Source organism: Mustela lutreola, chromosome 4 (assembly GCF_030435805.1).
Source record: "Mustela lutreola isolate mMusLut2 chromosome 4, mMusLut2.pri, whole genome shotgun sequence".
NCBI lineage: Eukaryota > Metazoa > Chordata > Mammalia > Carnivora > Mustelidae > Mustela > Mustela lutreola.
The window spans coordinates 14788714-14806175 of NC_081293.1; the positions used below are offsets into that span (position 1 = coordinate 14788714).

The 17462-nt window shown below is 32.5% G+C and overlaps 1 protein-coding gene across 3 annotated transcripts in view; it reads right to left on the minus strand.

Moving 5' to 3' along the window:
- The window catches only part of ATRNL1 (attractin like 1), an 849703-nt gene that overhangs the window by 355319 nt on the left and 476922 nt on the right, over positions 1-17462 (minus strand). Inside the window, exon 27 of one of the 3 annotated variants that reach the window (XM_059173088.1) lies at positions 7194-7353. The exons of the other annotated variants lie outside the window; for them this stretch is intronic. Coding sequence (XP_059029071.1) covers positions 7246-7353 — 108 coding nt within the window. The 3' untranslated portion in view covers positions 7194-7245. Of the gene's footprint in view, positions 1-7193; positions 7354-17462 lie in introns of those variants that run through there. 3 annotated transcript variants of the gene reach the window in all.

The window sequence follows — 17462 nt, forward strand, 5'->3', positions numbered from 1 at the left end:
TATAGATTCTGGACACTAGTCCTTTATCTGATATGTCATTTGCAAATATCTTCTCCCATTCTGTCAGTTGTCTTTTGATTTTGTTAACTGTTTCCTTTGCTGTGCAAAAGCTTTTGATCTTGATGAAATCCCAGTAGTTCATTTTTTCCCTTGCTTCCCTTGCCTTTTGCGTTGTTCCTAGGAGTCAAATTATCACTCTTCGCAGATGATATGATACTATATGTAGAAAACCCAAAAGACTCCACTCCAAAACTGCTAGAACTTATACAGGAATTCAGTAAAGTGTCAGGATATAAAATCAATGCACAGAAATCAGTTGCATTTCTCTACCCCAACAGCAAGACAGAAGAAAGAGATATTAAGGAGTCAATCCCATTTACAATTGCATCCAAAACCATAAGATACCTAGGAATAAACCTAACCAAAGAGACACAGAATCTATACGCAGAAAACTATAAAGTACTCATGAAAGAAATTGAGGAAGACACAAAGAAATGGAAAAATGTTCCATGCTCCTGGATTGGAAGAATAAATATTGTGAAAATGTCTATGCTACCTAAAGCAATCTACACATTTAATGCAATTCCTATCAAAGTACCATCCATCTTTTTCAAAGAAATGGAACAAATAATGCTAAAATTTATATGGAACCAGAAAAGACCTCGAATAGCCAAAGGGATATTGAAAAAGAAAGCCAACGTTGGTGGCATCACAATTCCGGACTTCAGGCTCTATTACAAAGCTGTCATCATCAAGACAGCATGGTACTGGCACAAAAACAGACACATAGATCAATGGAACAGAATAGAGAGCCCAGAAATAGACCCTCAAATCTATGGTCAACTAATCTTCGACAAAGCAGGAAAGAATGTCCAATGGAAAAAAGACAGCGTTTTCAATAAATGGTGCTGGGAAAATTGGACAGCCACATGCAGAAAAATGAAATTGGACCATTCCCTTACACCACACACAAAAATAGACTCAAAATGGATGAAGGACCTCAATGTACGAAAGGAATCCATCAAAATCCTTGAGGAGAACACGGGCAGCAACCTCTTCGACCTCTGCCGCAGCAACATCTTCCTAGCTAAGTTATTTATTTTTTAACATTCAGTTCAAACATCACTATTTTGGGGAAGCTATATCTGAAACTTAATCACTTATATATACTGCTGGCACTATGTTCCCCATAAATTTTATCTGCTATCGACTACCATAAATAGTAAGAAAATTTATGAATTAGCATAGAGGTAGGTGAGTTTTCAGGGTTGGTTAAGGCAGTGGTTCAATCATGCCATCAAGGATTCAGTTGTTTTGACTCTGTTCAGAGAGTCTTCAGTGTGCCTTCATGGAAGACTGCTGGTAACATGTAAGGAATACATTTCCTCATTAATTTCCAAAGGAAAGAGATCAACTTCCTGTGACTTTCTTTAAAAAGCGATAAAGCTTCCCTTTACAAATCCCTCAGTAACCTTTCCTGGGGCCTCTCCTAGCTTAAAGTGACTTAGCAACCCATCACTGAAAAAGAAAAATCCCTGGCAAGGGGAATAGGGTTCTATAATTAATTTAGACTAATTACCTGTTCAACTGACATAGGTGAATACTCATTATATCCCCCTAGACTCCTATAGTATCATGTGCCCTTCTAAATATTCATCCTTATAAAACTAAAATTAAATTCTTGATTTAGTTATGTTGGCTCCACACTAAAACATTAAACTCTTTCTCAAAATTAAGGGTAGTGTGAATTCAACTTTGTGTTCCTTCTGCCTAGCAGAGTGCCTATAAAAGAGTATCTATGTAATTGTAACTTAATTAAAAATTACAGGCAAATAATTCTTTAAATGTGTGGATAATTCGCAATTCCTATTTTATTTAGCCTTAAAATATTTGTAAAGATAAACATATTAATCAATGGAATAGAAATGAGAGTTCAGAGATAAACCCACATATCTATGGCCAATTGATTTGGGAACCAGAATCATTCAATGAGGGAAGAAGATACATCTTCAAGAAGTGATACTATGGCAATTGGATTTAAGGAAAAAAAAAAAAAAAAAGAAGTCAGAACCCTACTTCACAGTTTACACAGAAATTAACTCAAAGTGAATCAATGATTTGACTGTAAGAGCTAAGACCATAAAACTCTTAGAAGAAAACAAAGGGGTAAAACTTTATGACCTTGGATTTGGCACCAAATTCTCAGATATGACACCAAAAGCACAAACAGTGAAAGAAAGAAAAAACATGCAAATTAGATTTCATTTTGTGCATCAAAAAAGATTTTCAAGAAAGTTAAAAGACAATATATGGGAAAAAATATTTGCAGATAATACATAATATATATGTTAAGGGTCTACTATACGGAATATATTACAACAATAAAAAAACAATGGTCGGGGCGCCTGGGTGGCTCAGTGGGTTAAGCCGCTGCCTTCGGCTCAGGTCATGTTCTCAGGGTCCTAGGATCGAGTCCCGCATCGGGCTCTCTGCTCAGCAGGGAGCCTGCTTCCCTCTCTCTCTCTCTCTCTCTGCCTGCCTCTCCATCTACTTGTGATTTCTCTCTGTCAAATAAATAAATAAAATCTTTAAAAAAAAAAAAAAGCAATGGTCAAAATGCTCATAAAAAGATGCTCAAAAATTTTAATCATTAGAGATGTAAACCCCAATCAAAATGAGATACAACTTCACACCCAAAAGACAGTTACAGTTTTAAAAAGTGGAAAATAGCAAATGTCAAAAATGTGGAGAAACTAAAATCCTTATACATGCTGATGGGCCTATAAAATGGCTCATTTTGGACTATGGAAAACATGTTAATGGTTCCTCAAAAAGTTTAACATAGAGTAAACTATATTAATCAGAAATTCTATTCCTAGGAATATACCCCAAATAATTGAAATTTTTATAGAGTAATGTTCATAGAAACATTATGATTTATAGATAGATATAATATCCAAAATGTAGTAACAGTCCAAATATCCATTAATGAATATACAAATTACAGTATATGCATTCAATGAAATAATGATACATGCTATAACATGAATAAACTTTAATATGTTGTGTGAAATCAAAGAAGCCAGATGCAAAAATGTGTGGTCCCAATTATATGAAGTATTCGTAATAGGTACATCCATAGAGACAACTTAGGTTAGTCATTGCCAGGTATCCAGTAGGGGGAGAGAAGTATGGGAAACAACTGCTTAATGGATATAGCATTTTAATTTGCAGTGATGAAAAAGTTTTGGAACTAGATATAGGTGGTGGTTGCACATCATTGTGAATGCCCTAAATGACACTGAATGGTTTACTTTAAAATATCTCATTTTGTTTTGTGAATTTCACTTTATTCAAATAATATTTTTAAAAATTTACTCATTTATCACCCTAATTTTATATCTTCATCAAAGCATGAAATATGGAGTTTTTATGGGGACAGGAAATATGTTAAACATCACTATTTGGATATATATATGCCAAAGATTTTTAAGATTGGCTAATCAAGAGTATACCATATTTATGGATTATTTCTATATGAGAAAATGACTTAAACAGATGCTAGATGATTGACTTCCTCTTATTCATATGTAAGACAAAAGCAATGTCTTAAATTAATTTTTAGAAAATATATATTATATCTATACATAAATCAGTAACAGAATATCTTCCTCTGGACAAATCGCTTATTTTTCTTTCATACTGGAACAAATTTAGTTTGTGTACTCTCAGAAACTGATTTGCAAGTTCACTAACAATATCAAATATGAGTAAGATTAAAAATTATGAAAAATAACTTAAAATAATTTATTTTGCTGCCTAAGACAACATATTAAATATTGTCCAAGGACTACTTAGAGAATCTATGGTTTTATCTCATTATCGTAGCAGAACCAAAAATGCCAAACATGAACCAGAACATATTGAAACATTACAAAAGCTAATTCATGAACAGATGCTTAAGCAATATAGAGACCAAAAATAAATTATTTGAGCCAAATTACTGTTAACTCTAAGTATGATAATTACCAGGACAGCTGATGTTTCAAATGAATCTATGCTGCTTTGGCAACTGAGCAATTTATAAAATGTGATTATTTGTAATCCTTTTTCCCCATTCTATAACAATTGACACAGGAATACAACCTATCCATCCCACAATTTATAGGTTATGTATGTCATCCTGTTTAAGAATTTTGTTTAGTTATAATCAATATATTCTTAACAAACCTAGTATGTGTGTGCATGTGTCTGTGTAAATGATGATAGATATCCAACCTATTTAAGAAAGGTTTATAACTACTGGGTATCTTGTTTCAAGTTAGTACCAGTCTCAGATGGTGAGGACACATATCAAGTGGTAGGAAATATAATTAATAAGACATTTCCTCTGCAAGGTGGACTGGGGCAAATTCAGGAGGTCAGAGAAAAGGTGTGGGATCAGTTGAGTAAGAGTACACAGTTGAAATTAATACACTAACAAAAGGGAAGTTGGGGCTGCTTGATGGGTTTGATTTAAGGATGCCAAAGTTACCTCTGGAGAGAGAAGAGATTGTTCACTGAGGTAAAAAATATATAAACATACAGGGTCATTCAGCATTTTCCTTGATTAAATTGCTTTCAGACGCAAGAATGGAATCCTGGGAACTGAGTCAGGCAATTATCCTCCTGGGCTCAATTTTGGTTCACAAATAGGAAAATACCATAAATTATAGAGTAAATGATGACTGTTATAATATAAATGCAATAGGCAAAACTTTCATCAAACACTAAATGTGTATACACTGATACTACTTATAGACACATTGCATTGATCATTGCTTGAAGTAGACACCAATTTCAACAAAATGTGCAACTATCCTTTAATTAATGTCACATTTTTGTGAGACTAAATTTTCAGCAGTTGCTATGACAAAAAGAAAGAACCACATGAAAATAAATATGGAACAGTAAATGTGTATTGCATAATATGATTCCAAGATTTGAGAAGCTGTGTAGTGTCCAGCAGGCATGTACATCTCATTAGTAGGTGATGAAGGTTATTCGAGAATGAAATAAAATATTATTTTTTTAAATTTTTGTGCATTTTTAAAATAACTTGTAAGTCATTAGGATACAAATACTTGTTGAACTGTTTGAACCTAACCATTTCATTAAAAAAATCATAGGTACTTCTTTGGGTCTAATTGTGAAACAGTAACTGATATTCTAAAGGTGCTCGAATACAAAAAAATTTGGAACGTCATGTTTGGGAAATGTAGCTTTCGTGGAAGTTTCCTAAGATAAACAATTTTTAAAAACCCCAAAAAACAAAATTACTTGACAATAGAAACTTGACAATTAAGAGAAAAATAAAAATTCAAGAGTTAGCTCCAATAAGAAGACTAGTTGTATGTATCATATCCATCAAATATGTAACTAATACTAACCAACCCTAGGAATCCATAGAACAGAAAGTAAATCTGAAAAATCAGGACAATCTAAGAAATACACAATTTAAAAAATTGGGAAGGTCGGGGAGAAGAGATGTACAGTGAAGATGAAAGTACTGATATTCTCTTTGATCAAAGCATCCTATCAAAAAATTCTCTAAAGCTGGGCGCCTGGGTGGCTCAGTGGGTTAAGCCGCTGCCTTCGGCTCAGGTCATGATCTCAGGGTCCTGGGATCGAGTCCCACATCGGGCTCTCTGCTCGGCAGGGAGCCTGTTTCCTCCTCCTCTCTCTCTGCCTGCCTTTCTACCTACTTGTGATCTCTCTCTGTCAAATAAATAATAAATAAAATCTTTAAAAAAAAAAAAAAAAAAAAAAAAAAATTCTCTAAAGCTAAAATCATGAAGTTTAAAAAATCCATTCGATTCTAAATTCTCAATATTTGTCATAATTTCTTATTTTAATCCTAGAGGAATATTTTAGGAATTAATACTTCTTTTGGTAATAAATTTTTTGATGTTCAAGAATTATTTTGGTTTAACTTTAGTTTTCATTGAATTAAAGTCAAATGAAATAAAATTCTTTTCATAAAAGTGGCAAGTACATTTTCCATAGGTCTTTATTACTGCATATTGGCCTTCCTTCCTTTCATCCTGAACTTTATATGTATATAAAGTTATTTCCAGAACGATATGGATGATGAGTTCTAGATGGAGATATTTTGTTTTTTCTATCACTCTTACACTTTATTTTCAATAAACATGCATATTTTTTAATAATAGTGATTTCTCTTCATTTAAAAAAGGGAACAAAACTACAAGTAAATATGCTTCATTTTCATTTGGGGTGGTGGGACTATGAATGCTTATAAGCTTTTTTGTGATTTATTATATATTTTTTAAATTGCCAAAACAAAAAATTCAGGCAATTCCAAGGTTCTATCAGCTTGAAAATTTGCACTGATAGTTCTCCTATTTTCAAATTTATCCACACAATTTCTAGCTACACAACTGTATAAAGCATGCACTTACCCACTGATTCCAAGTCATCACTATAAGGGGCTACAGAAGGCATTTGGCTTGAAGAACAAAAATGTACTTTTTCAAATATATTAATCTTTTTTTCATTAAATGCAATGTCCACTAAAACTAAAATATCACATAGACCCATCTTATGAAGCCTATGATCTTACTGAATTTCTGTCATTTCTATTTATCCTGTGCTGAGAAAAACAACTATTTTCAATTGCTGCCTCGACCCTTTAGAGTATAACAACCTGGCTCACACCCAAAGTCTTCAGACAAAGACGTGAGCTTAGAATAACCATCCCAAGCTTCCATTCTGCCTTTTCCAGGGCAATTTAAAATGAATATTTAAAACTGAGATTGCAGAATGTTAGTAATCTCTACCCCAACTTACCCTACATACTACAAGATATCCACACTTACGATATTGAAAGTAATAAAAAGGAGTTTGAAAAAATCTAGAAATAACTGAGAATTATAAAAAGTAACATAGCAGATTTGAGATATAACCAAATAGAACTTATAAAACTGAAAAATACATTAATTTAAAATTAAAACTCTATATCCAGTGAAAAAATCTTTCTAAAATGAAGACAAGGTACAAATTGTGAGACCATCAAAATCTTAGAGAACAACACCGGCCATAAACTCTTTAACATAAGCTGAAGCAACTTCTTACTACATAACTCTTCAGAGGCAAGGGGAACAAAAGCAAAAATGAACCTGGGACTTTAGCAAGATAATTGCATCTGGGTTGCTCAGTGGGTTGGGCATCTAGCTTCAGCTCAGGTCAGGATCTCAAGGTCCTGGGATCAAGCCCCATGTCAGGCTCTCTGCTCAGTGGGGAGCCGGCTTCTCCCTCTCCTTCTGCCTGCCTCTCCCCCTGCTTGTGTTCTCTCTGTCAAATAAATAAATGCAAAATCTTAAAAAAAAAAAAAAAAAAAAAAGCTTCTGCACAGCCAAGGAAACAAATCAACAAAACTAAAAGGCAAACTATGGAATGGGAGAAGATATTCACAAGTGACATACCTGATAAAGGGTTTGTATCAAAAATCTATAAAAAACTTATCAAATTCAACACCACTAAAACAAATAATACAGTTAAGAAATGAGCAGAAGATATGTATAGACATTTTTTCCAAAGACATACTGGCTAACAGACACATAAGAAGATATTCAACATCAGTCTTCATCAGGGAAATACAAATCAAAACTATAAGATATTACCTCACACCTGTCAGAATGGCTAAAATTAACAACACAGGAAATAACAGATGTTGATGAGGATGCAGAGAAAGGGGAACCTTCTTACACTGTTGGTGGGAATGCAGACTCGTACAGTCACTCCAGAAGACAATATGAAGTTTCCTCAAAGAGTTAAAAATAGAACTACCTTATGACTCAGCAATTGCACTCATAGTATGTACTCAAAGGATATAAAAATACTGATTTGAAGGGACACATGCCCCTGATGTTTATAGCAGCATTATCTACAAAAGCCAATTATGGAAAGAGCACAAATGTCCATCAACTGATGAATGGATAAAGAAGATGTGGGGTATATATACCTGTCTATTATGTGTCTGTTGGCCAGTATGTCTTTGGAAAAATGTCATATATATATGTATGTGTGTATCTATGTATGTATGTATGTAGATGTATACACACACAATATAATATTACTCAGCCATCAAAATGGAGCTACAATGTATTATGCTGTGAAACAAATAAAAAAAAGATAAATATCTTATGATTTCACTCATATGTGGAATTAAAGAAATAGCAGATGAACATAGGGGAAGGGGAGAAAATAGAGAGGGAATCAAACCATAAAAGACTCTTAATTATAGAGAACAAGCAGGGTTGACAGAAGGGAAATGGGTGATGGACATTAAGGAGGGCATATGTCCTAATGAGCAATGGGTGTTATACATAAATGATGAATCACTAATTTCTACTTCTGATACCAATATTACACTACATATTAACTAACTAGAATTTAATTAAAAACTAAAAACTAAAAAAATAAATAAATAGATAGATAGAGAAATAAATAAATAAAATCTTCCAGTCTGTTCTACTAATGTATCATTTCTTGTTGTCCTTGCTCATGCTACTTTATTACCTATGTGTTTGGTAATTTTTGGTTGTATACTGTTTATTTGTCTTCAAAAAAATATGCTGGGAAATTCTTTGGAGTGGAATGACCTGTACTCCTTCAGAGATTTCCTTCTTCTGCCAGTTGCTACTTTTTTTTTTTTTTTAAGATTTTATTTATTTATTTGTCAGAGAGAGAGCGAGTGAGAGCGAGCACAGGCAGACAGAGTGGAAGGCAGAGTCAGAGGGAGAAGCAGGCTCCCCGCGGAGCAAGGAGCCCGATGTGGGACTCGATCCCAGGACGCTGGGATCATGACCTGAGCCGAAGGCAGCTGCTTAACCAACTGAGCCACCCAGGCGTCCCGCCAGTTGCTACTTTTAACTAAACTCAAGATTCAAGATATTTTTGGATCTTGCAGTTATTTAAGGCACACCTTGTGGCTACAAAATGGGAGTGTTGCAGATTGACTTTCAATTCACACCCTGAATGTGCTCTCTTTGAACTTCCACTTTAGTATGGTAAGCATTTTCTACCAGATTCCCAGTGCTGCTAGGGCTTTTCCTTGTTCTCCCTATACTCTGAGGTCAACAAACTAAATGTCAAGTTTCCATTTATAGAGAAAGGCCAGCAAAGCAAAACTTCTGCAGTTCTCCTCTTACTTCTCAATTCTCCTTTACCCTAATTTTTTGGCCTTGTCATTATTATCTATTCTTCAACTGGGCTCATTGATGCTATTAGGAAATTGTATAAATTATATCAAGTGTTTAAAAATCCAGTGGAAAGGTTAATCTGATTAACCTCTCCTGTCAACAGAAGTCCCTATACTATGGGCTCTAATTTTTAGATAAATTATAAAATATCTTAATTATAAATTATAAAATATGATTCAAATAATATTAATCAAGCTAATATTAACCAAAAACTCTATGTCTATATGCATGAGATGATAACTGATGGTATTTAACTAAACACTTCACACTATTTAACTATTTAAATTATATTTTTTAAATCCATAAAAAGACATTATAAATATGATACTTCTTGCCCCATTACAAAAATAATTACATTAGGATAATGAGAAACTTTAAAAGACAGTAGACTAAAATCCTTCATGAGTGTACTTAACTTACTAAGATGTAAGCTAAATCTATTGAACTATATAATCCTAACAGTTGTCACCTATCAATGTACTTTCTAATATGTCTACTGTTTAACTGTAAATACTTTACTTTGATAATACCTAACAAATAATATATGAAATAAAAACTAATCCTGATAAGTAAAAATTTCTCTCCCAATGAAATGTACATATTTTACATGCCCAAAAGTGCTACCTATAATTAGAAATAAAATTATTTTTCCAATGTTCTTATTATTTTCTTTCTTTATGTGTTACTCATATTAATCTGCTTATTTAACAACTCAATCTCATGGACAATTAAACAATACCCACAGAGGTATACAAATGTCCAATCCAATCAGTTCCACCTTATTAAACTCTTCTTTCATTATTTCATTGTTTCATGAAGTATATAATAAAAAAAAAGTCCTTTGAAAACTACTATGTTGTTTGGAGAGGATTTATATCTTGAAATTCTACATTTGAGTAATATATCATCTATATATTTGAAAATGTAAAACAAAGGCAAATGTTTATATTTATTTACTTTTCATGGTAATCTCATTAACTCAAAATCTGACGATAAATACTGTTCATTCTGCCATTTTGAATACTATTTACAAATATAACCAAAAGGGATGATATTTAGTTGAACTTTATTAAATAGCATTAACCTTGAAATTCATAACTTTGATGATAGTTAATGCATAATGCAATTCTCTTTTATAATAATTGCTAATTAAATAAATTAAGTGTTTAGACAAGGCAACAACTGTTCTAAAAACTTCACATGTAACAATTTATTTACTGTTCACAACTCTATGATGAAGGTACTGTTATTTTCCTTAACTCACAGAGAAATTTAATAAAATGACTAAGATTTGAACATAGGTGTTTGAGCAGCCAAGTTATTCTAAGTCTATTAAAGTTAATCATAACCAAAATTAATTTACCTACAAAAAATTATAAATAGTTATAACTATTACTTTGAAGAGTCCTCAGAAAATGAAAAATTCTGATGAAGCTTTGGCTCATCATTTCTATAGAAATAAAGTCAACAAGAGTAAATGAAATCTTTTGCAGTTGTACAGATTCTATAATATAAAACAATTTTCATAGACTTCAATTGCTTTCAGTTGTTTATTAAATTTATTCTACTGGCTATTCAAATTTGGTTTTATTGCACGTTTGGAAAGGCCACAGAATGCACCAGAAAGAAGTGATTAAGAGCACATTTTCTAGAATAATGACACCCTAGATTTGCATTCTGGTTTCTCCATTACTAGCTGTGTTATCTTGGGCAGTTACATAATCTCTACAAGCTTAATTTACAAAGTGAGGATAATGATTTTGTCTACCTCACAAATTGTGAAGAAAAAAATGAAATAGATTTTTTAGAGGGAATTTAGCACAGAACTCAGCATAATAAAACGTAAATAATTTTATTACTTTTATCAATTGTCTTACGTCCACTTGATTAGACTTCTAACATCTCACAAGATCAGCATATGCATGTCCTCATGTCCCAGAAGGAGAGAGAGGAAACCATGGTTCTTAAGGGGAATCTATTCTCCTTCAACCACTTCTGTAGGCACTACAGACCCCAGATCTTTCATTATCTACCTCTGCTCAGTGTAACCAAATGATTGACTATCAAATCCACTCCTTTCTGTCTTGTATTAAAGGTGCCAAAATTTGAGATTCATTCCCTTGTTTATTCCCAACATACCCCACATTGCTCATTTTCCTGTTTTTAGGCAATGTGCCAGAAAAAAAAAAAAAAGGACAGGAGAAAGTAAACAAAACAATAATTCTCATGCTTAGCAGTTATACTGAAATACAACTGTGTATACTTCTAAACATAGGAAATATTCTTCTCTCTTTTAAAATACGAGTTCCTAAAGGACTGAAACAATTTTGATGATGATTATAAAACAGTGATTCAAAATACAAAGATTTAATCAGTCATTTTTTAAACTCTAAATTAAATACTCTTAATTTACAATTATAGCTATATTATGTCAAATCAGAAGCTGGGATAAGATAACCTGTAGATGTAACTCCTGGCAGGTCAAAGAAGAGTTTCCTTCTCTGGATTTCACTGTGATCTGAAACAGTACTCTTTACAAGACACATTCTGGTTATTCCACTTGTCAGATACTCTGAGCTCCACATCATACCAACAGGGTACAAGGAAACTAAGGAAGCAGCGATGCTTGTGGCAAAAACTATAAAATTTTGATAGACTGAAGTCTCTGCAATCTTATTAAAATCATATGCCTTTTTAAAAAAAATTCAGAATTTTCAGAAAACATAATACATATAAATTATGTATATTCCATTTTAATAATATTAAAATAATACTTTAACTTAATTTCTACATTTATTATATCTAATCACAAAAAGCCCATATAGAAAAAACAATCTTGAAAAAGAAGAACAAAGCTGAAGATATCACAATCCCAGATTTCAATAATACTGCAAAGCTGCAGTAATCAAAACAGGATAGTACTAGCATAAAAACAGACACACAGATCAAAGAACAGATAAAAACCCAGACATAAACCCACAATTATATGGTCAATTAATTTTTGACAAAGCAGGAAAGAATATCAATGAGAAAGTTTTTTCAACAAATGGTTTTGGGAAAACTGGACAGCAACTTGCAAAAGAATGAAATTGGACTACTTTCTTATACCATATACAAAAATAAATTCAAAATGGATTAAAGATATAAATGTGAGACCTGAAACCATAAAAATCCTAGAAGAGAACATGGGCAGTAATTTCTCTGACATCAACTATAGCAACTTTTTCTAGATATGGCTCCTGAGGCAAAGGGAAATAAAAGCAAAAACAACAATAACAACAAACTATTGGGACTACACCAAAATAAAAAGCTCTGCACAGTGAAATAAACAGTCAACAAAACTAAAAGGCAGCCTACTTCATGGGAGAAGATATTTGCAAATGACATAGCCAATAAAGGATGAATATCTCAAATATATAAAGAAATTACACAACTCAAGAGTCAAAAAATAGTCTAATTAAAAATGTGCAGAAGACATGAACAGATGTTTTCCAAACAAGACATACAAATGGCTAACAGACACATGAAAAGATGTTCAACATCACTCATCATCAGCGAAATGCATATCAAAACTACGAGATACCACACACACACAAACACACAAAGAAACAACCAGTGTTGATAAGGTTGTGGAAAAAAGGACCCCTCTCCTACTGTTGGTGGGAATGCAAACTGGTGGAGCCACTGTAGAAAACAGTGTGGAGGTTCCTCAAAAAATTAAGAGAATTATCATATGATCTAGTAATTCCACTATTGAGTGTCCAAAGAATATGAATTTGAAAATATATATGCACCCTTATGTTTATTGCAACATTATTTGCAATAGCCAAACTATGGAAGCAGCTTAAGTGTCCACTGAATGGATAAAAAAATACACACACACACACACACACACACACATACATACATAGGAATATTACTCAGCCATAAAAAGAATGAAACCTTGCCATTAAAAACAACATGGAGAGGATTCAATGCTTAGTGAAATAAGTCAGTCAGAGAAAGACAAATACTACAAGATTTTACCAAACAACTGAAAAAAGAAAAGAGACAAAAAAAAAAATAGACTCAAATCTAGAGAACAAATTGTTGGTTATCAGAGGAAAGGTGGGGGGGTGGTAAAAGAGGTGAAAGGACTTAGACTTACAGTGATGATCACTGAGTAATTTGTAAAACTGTTGAATAACTATACTGTATATCCGAAACTAATATAAGGCTATATGCTAATTATACTGGAATTCTAAAAAATGAAAAAATAAATATATATATTAGCTGTAAAGTATTTTATATTAATAGCAGAAGTACTTATTTGCACTTACACATCATCAGTAAACTCATGTCATCCATACAATTAAACAATTCAAATCCCTAGCAAATATTAACAAATTTAGTTCCTAGCAACTATTAACTAAAAGCTTAAAGCATCTTGTTTACTGAGATTTTAAACTATTAAGGAACTCATTACTGACAATCAAAAGTTCAAATCATATTCTTTTGAAAGTAAAGATTGAGGAAAACTAATGTAAGTAGCTTTAACAGGCAAGTTCTTGCTGAACCATATCCTTTTAAGAACTTAGGTTCCCATAAAAGGAAAATACTTCAAACTTTCAACAATGGAAATTTTATTTAGTAACTGTAATATATATTTTTGATATATTATGCATTTTTTAAAAGAATTTATTTATTTATTTGACACAGAGAGATCACAAGTAGGCAGACAGGCAGGCAGAGAGAGAGGAGGAAGCAGGCTCCCTGCCGAGCAGAGCCCGACGTGGGATATTTTTACTTCATAGACCTTTAATTAAAAGTCTAGTTATTCTCCATACATCGAATTAAAATAGCTGAAAATTTGAATGCATGCTTTTAGCAATAACTGTGAAACCATTGTCACATATTTGCACTACTACAGTATATATACATTTATAATAAACTTTGTCCAAAAGTATCTACATGAGTACATAGTGTTCATGATCCTTAGTATATGATTGAAAGGGAGTTTTTAAAATGAAAATTCTGACATAGAACTTCACAGTTCAGATCTGCTTTTCAAATTACCTCTGGGTACTACTTCTAGTGGTATCTGAATTAAATATTTTACTCTTTCAAGCTCTTCATTACAGAAGGATAGTTACAAGTAATGGAAGTTAATTGACACATATAATTGCTAATAATACAGAACTTATAGGATTTACAGAGCCTGCTTTGAAAGATACCATTGGATAGTTTAAATTTCAGTGCAAATTGAGTCCTCAAAATGTCTAAATGTGCTATGGGGAAAAATTAAAGATCATTTATGACATTTAGGTAGATTGGAATTGGAAAGACTGCTCTTATTAAACCAATAGCATACACTGGGTTCCTATTAAACCGGTAAAATGAAATTATCCCATGCAAACATTTGTAGTCAATATGTAATCTACTCAGTGAAATGAGACCAACTACAGTAAATGAAAATCTACAAACAATGATACCTCTTATCTGAGTTAATATTTCGTTTGAAAATGGTTATACAGATATAGGAAGATGGAACAGGGTTGGCAATGAGCCACTGGAATTTTTTAAGTAAAAAGTGACATCGCTGAAAGTGATGATTAAGAAAGATTAATCCAGAAGCAATGAATATTTAATTGAAGTAGTAATTTTGTTACGCTATAAAAGCACATTATAATATTTATAGCAAAGCAATCTTCAGATTTTCAATAAATATAAACAAATAAGAATGGAATAGAAAGAATGATAACACAATTGGAGTCAAAAAGGCCTAACTTCAAGTTTAATCTGTGTGAATTTTGGGTTCTAACACCCCTGAACTCAATTTCCTCATCTGTAAAATGGGGGTAATATTTTCTGAAATACCTACCACAAAGAATTGCTATTAGGATGAAAATAAATATTGCCCGTGAAGACAAGTTGCAAACTTTAAAGCATTATATGAGTAATAGAGGATTATTAAATGAACAGGATGACTACTTGGCTATCACCCAGCAATTTTTTTTAAAGATTTTATTTATTTATTTGACAGACAGAGATCACAAGTAGGCAGAGAGGCAGGCAGAGGAAGGGGCTGGAAGCAGGCTCCCTGCTGAGCAGAGATCCAGATGCAGGGCTTGATTCCAGGACCCTGAGATCATGACCTGAGCCGAAGGCAGAGGCTTTAACCCACTGAGCCACCCAGGCGCCCCAGCAATTATTGTTTTATAAAATAATTTTATATTTATTAAAACCATAAAAAGGAAGAGAATTTCAGTAGAGAAATATAGAATTCTGCCTCGAGTTATCTTTTCATAGATAGAAACAAAAAGAACAAATGAGAGTGCTGCTTATTTATTTTAAAAGATAAACTGAGAAGTCATAGTTGATTATTTAAAACAAAATTAAAGGTTAAAAATGACAAGCCCTTCTCTAAGTTGTAACATATATTTGCCTCAATATTTAGAAAGTACCTCATAAACTTGAGGAAATTGGCTAAGACGGAAAATATATTGATTAATAAACAACTTGTTGCAAAATACAGATGATTCTCATTATTTTGACCTAGAGTAAGAAGTCACTGGGAAATATCATTACTGCATTAATATATTTAACAGTGAGGGAAGACAACGTCCCTCACACTTTGTCACGCATCACTGAACTGTAACAAATGCTGACAGTTAAGAGAGCCTGTCTCTAAACATTATGACACCGTCTTAGTGACAGATAAAGAAGAAAGCTGAATACAATCATTGTTTCATATTTACTACCACAGGCATAGCTAAAAAAATATAAAAATAAATTAATTTAAAATATTTGGATAAACATCTTTAATTCTGGCACTTTAGGAAAAAAGAGGTGGGTGCATTTGCTTAGTCTCTTACCACCAGCAATTTATCTTAGGTCTTAGGTATTAAAGCTGTCATAGACACATCTATTTGAAAAATAATGTTTAGTAGCTTTGCTCTATTACAAAGCAATTCATGACAAAGGTCTTTTGCAACAGCAGTAATATTTGCATAATAATTGCAAGCCCAGGAAAAAAAAAACCTTGAAATGCTACAACCATATTCCAGGAGTTTTCTTTTTCATAAATTAAATTTTCCCCAAAGCACTTCAAAAAGTCAATATTTTATTTCTGAAATTCGTTACTTAAACATTCATTTTTAATGGGATGTAACAGTCTCTTGTTGTACCCTGAAAATGAAAAGTAGATAAGAACACTTCTTAATGAATTTTTTTGATTGAATATATTGAACAGGAGGGATATGTTTTCGGTGTAGCACTAAATTAAGCATGCAGTTCCCATTAACAGTTTTGGCAGCTGTGCATTTAATTCTGAGTACCATGCTGAGAATGTACATTCCTAGAATCAAATATGAAAGCCTAAATATATAACTGCTATCTGAACTTTTGCCTCTCAATTCAAGGGTCTATGCAAAAAATATTTCTGAACACTACATCGTACATTTACAATATGACAATCAAAATCATCTCTAATACATTTCAATTTATTCCATAACAGTCAATGTCAAAGAGTGGATCTTGGACTTAAACACAGGGTATATGACAAACTCAGATAAAAATATCCTCACTTAACTTCTCTTTCTTCCCTTTTTTTCTGTTCAAATCATTATGTATGTGAAATTCTTGCTAGTGTAGTAGAAATCCTAACATTCAAATTTTTATTTAAGAGACCTGAGTTATAAGTCTCAGAAATTAGATAGAAATAATTTAGAAATAGTTACCATAATATAAAAGGTTTAAATAGTTTGATGAATGAAAGCCACTGATATTTTGCCCATATATATCTGTGCCTGTATATATTTATGTGTGTGTGTTGTGTGTGTGTGTATAATACATATTAAAGGACATTTTATTTAATTATTCACTGCTCTACTATAAAAGTTGTTTGAAATGTAAAGATAAGCATAAATGTTTTTATTCTGCATAAAGGTGTATCATTAAATAATTCTCTCTTTCTCTAACTGTAGTTACAGAGTGTTCCTATTAGTAGTACTTTTATTTGTATATCTCTGTAGAGGTAAGCCTAATCCATCATCAAGAGCTTGCACACTATTTGTACGTAAATTGGCCAAATTACTGCCATCAATGGAGAAAGAAACCAACAATTCTGTTTATTTCCAGGGATAAGAGCAATGTTTTCTGGTGAATAAAAAACATGATGGCAATACTGGACCTAGACAATCTCTGTAAGGCAAGACATTA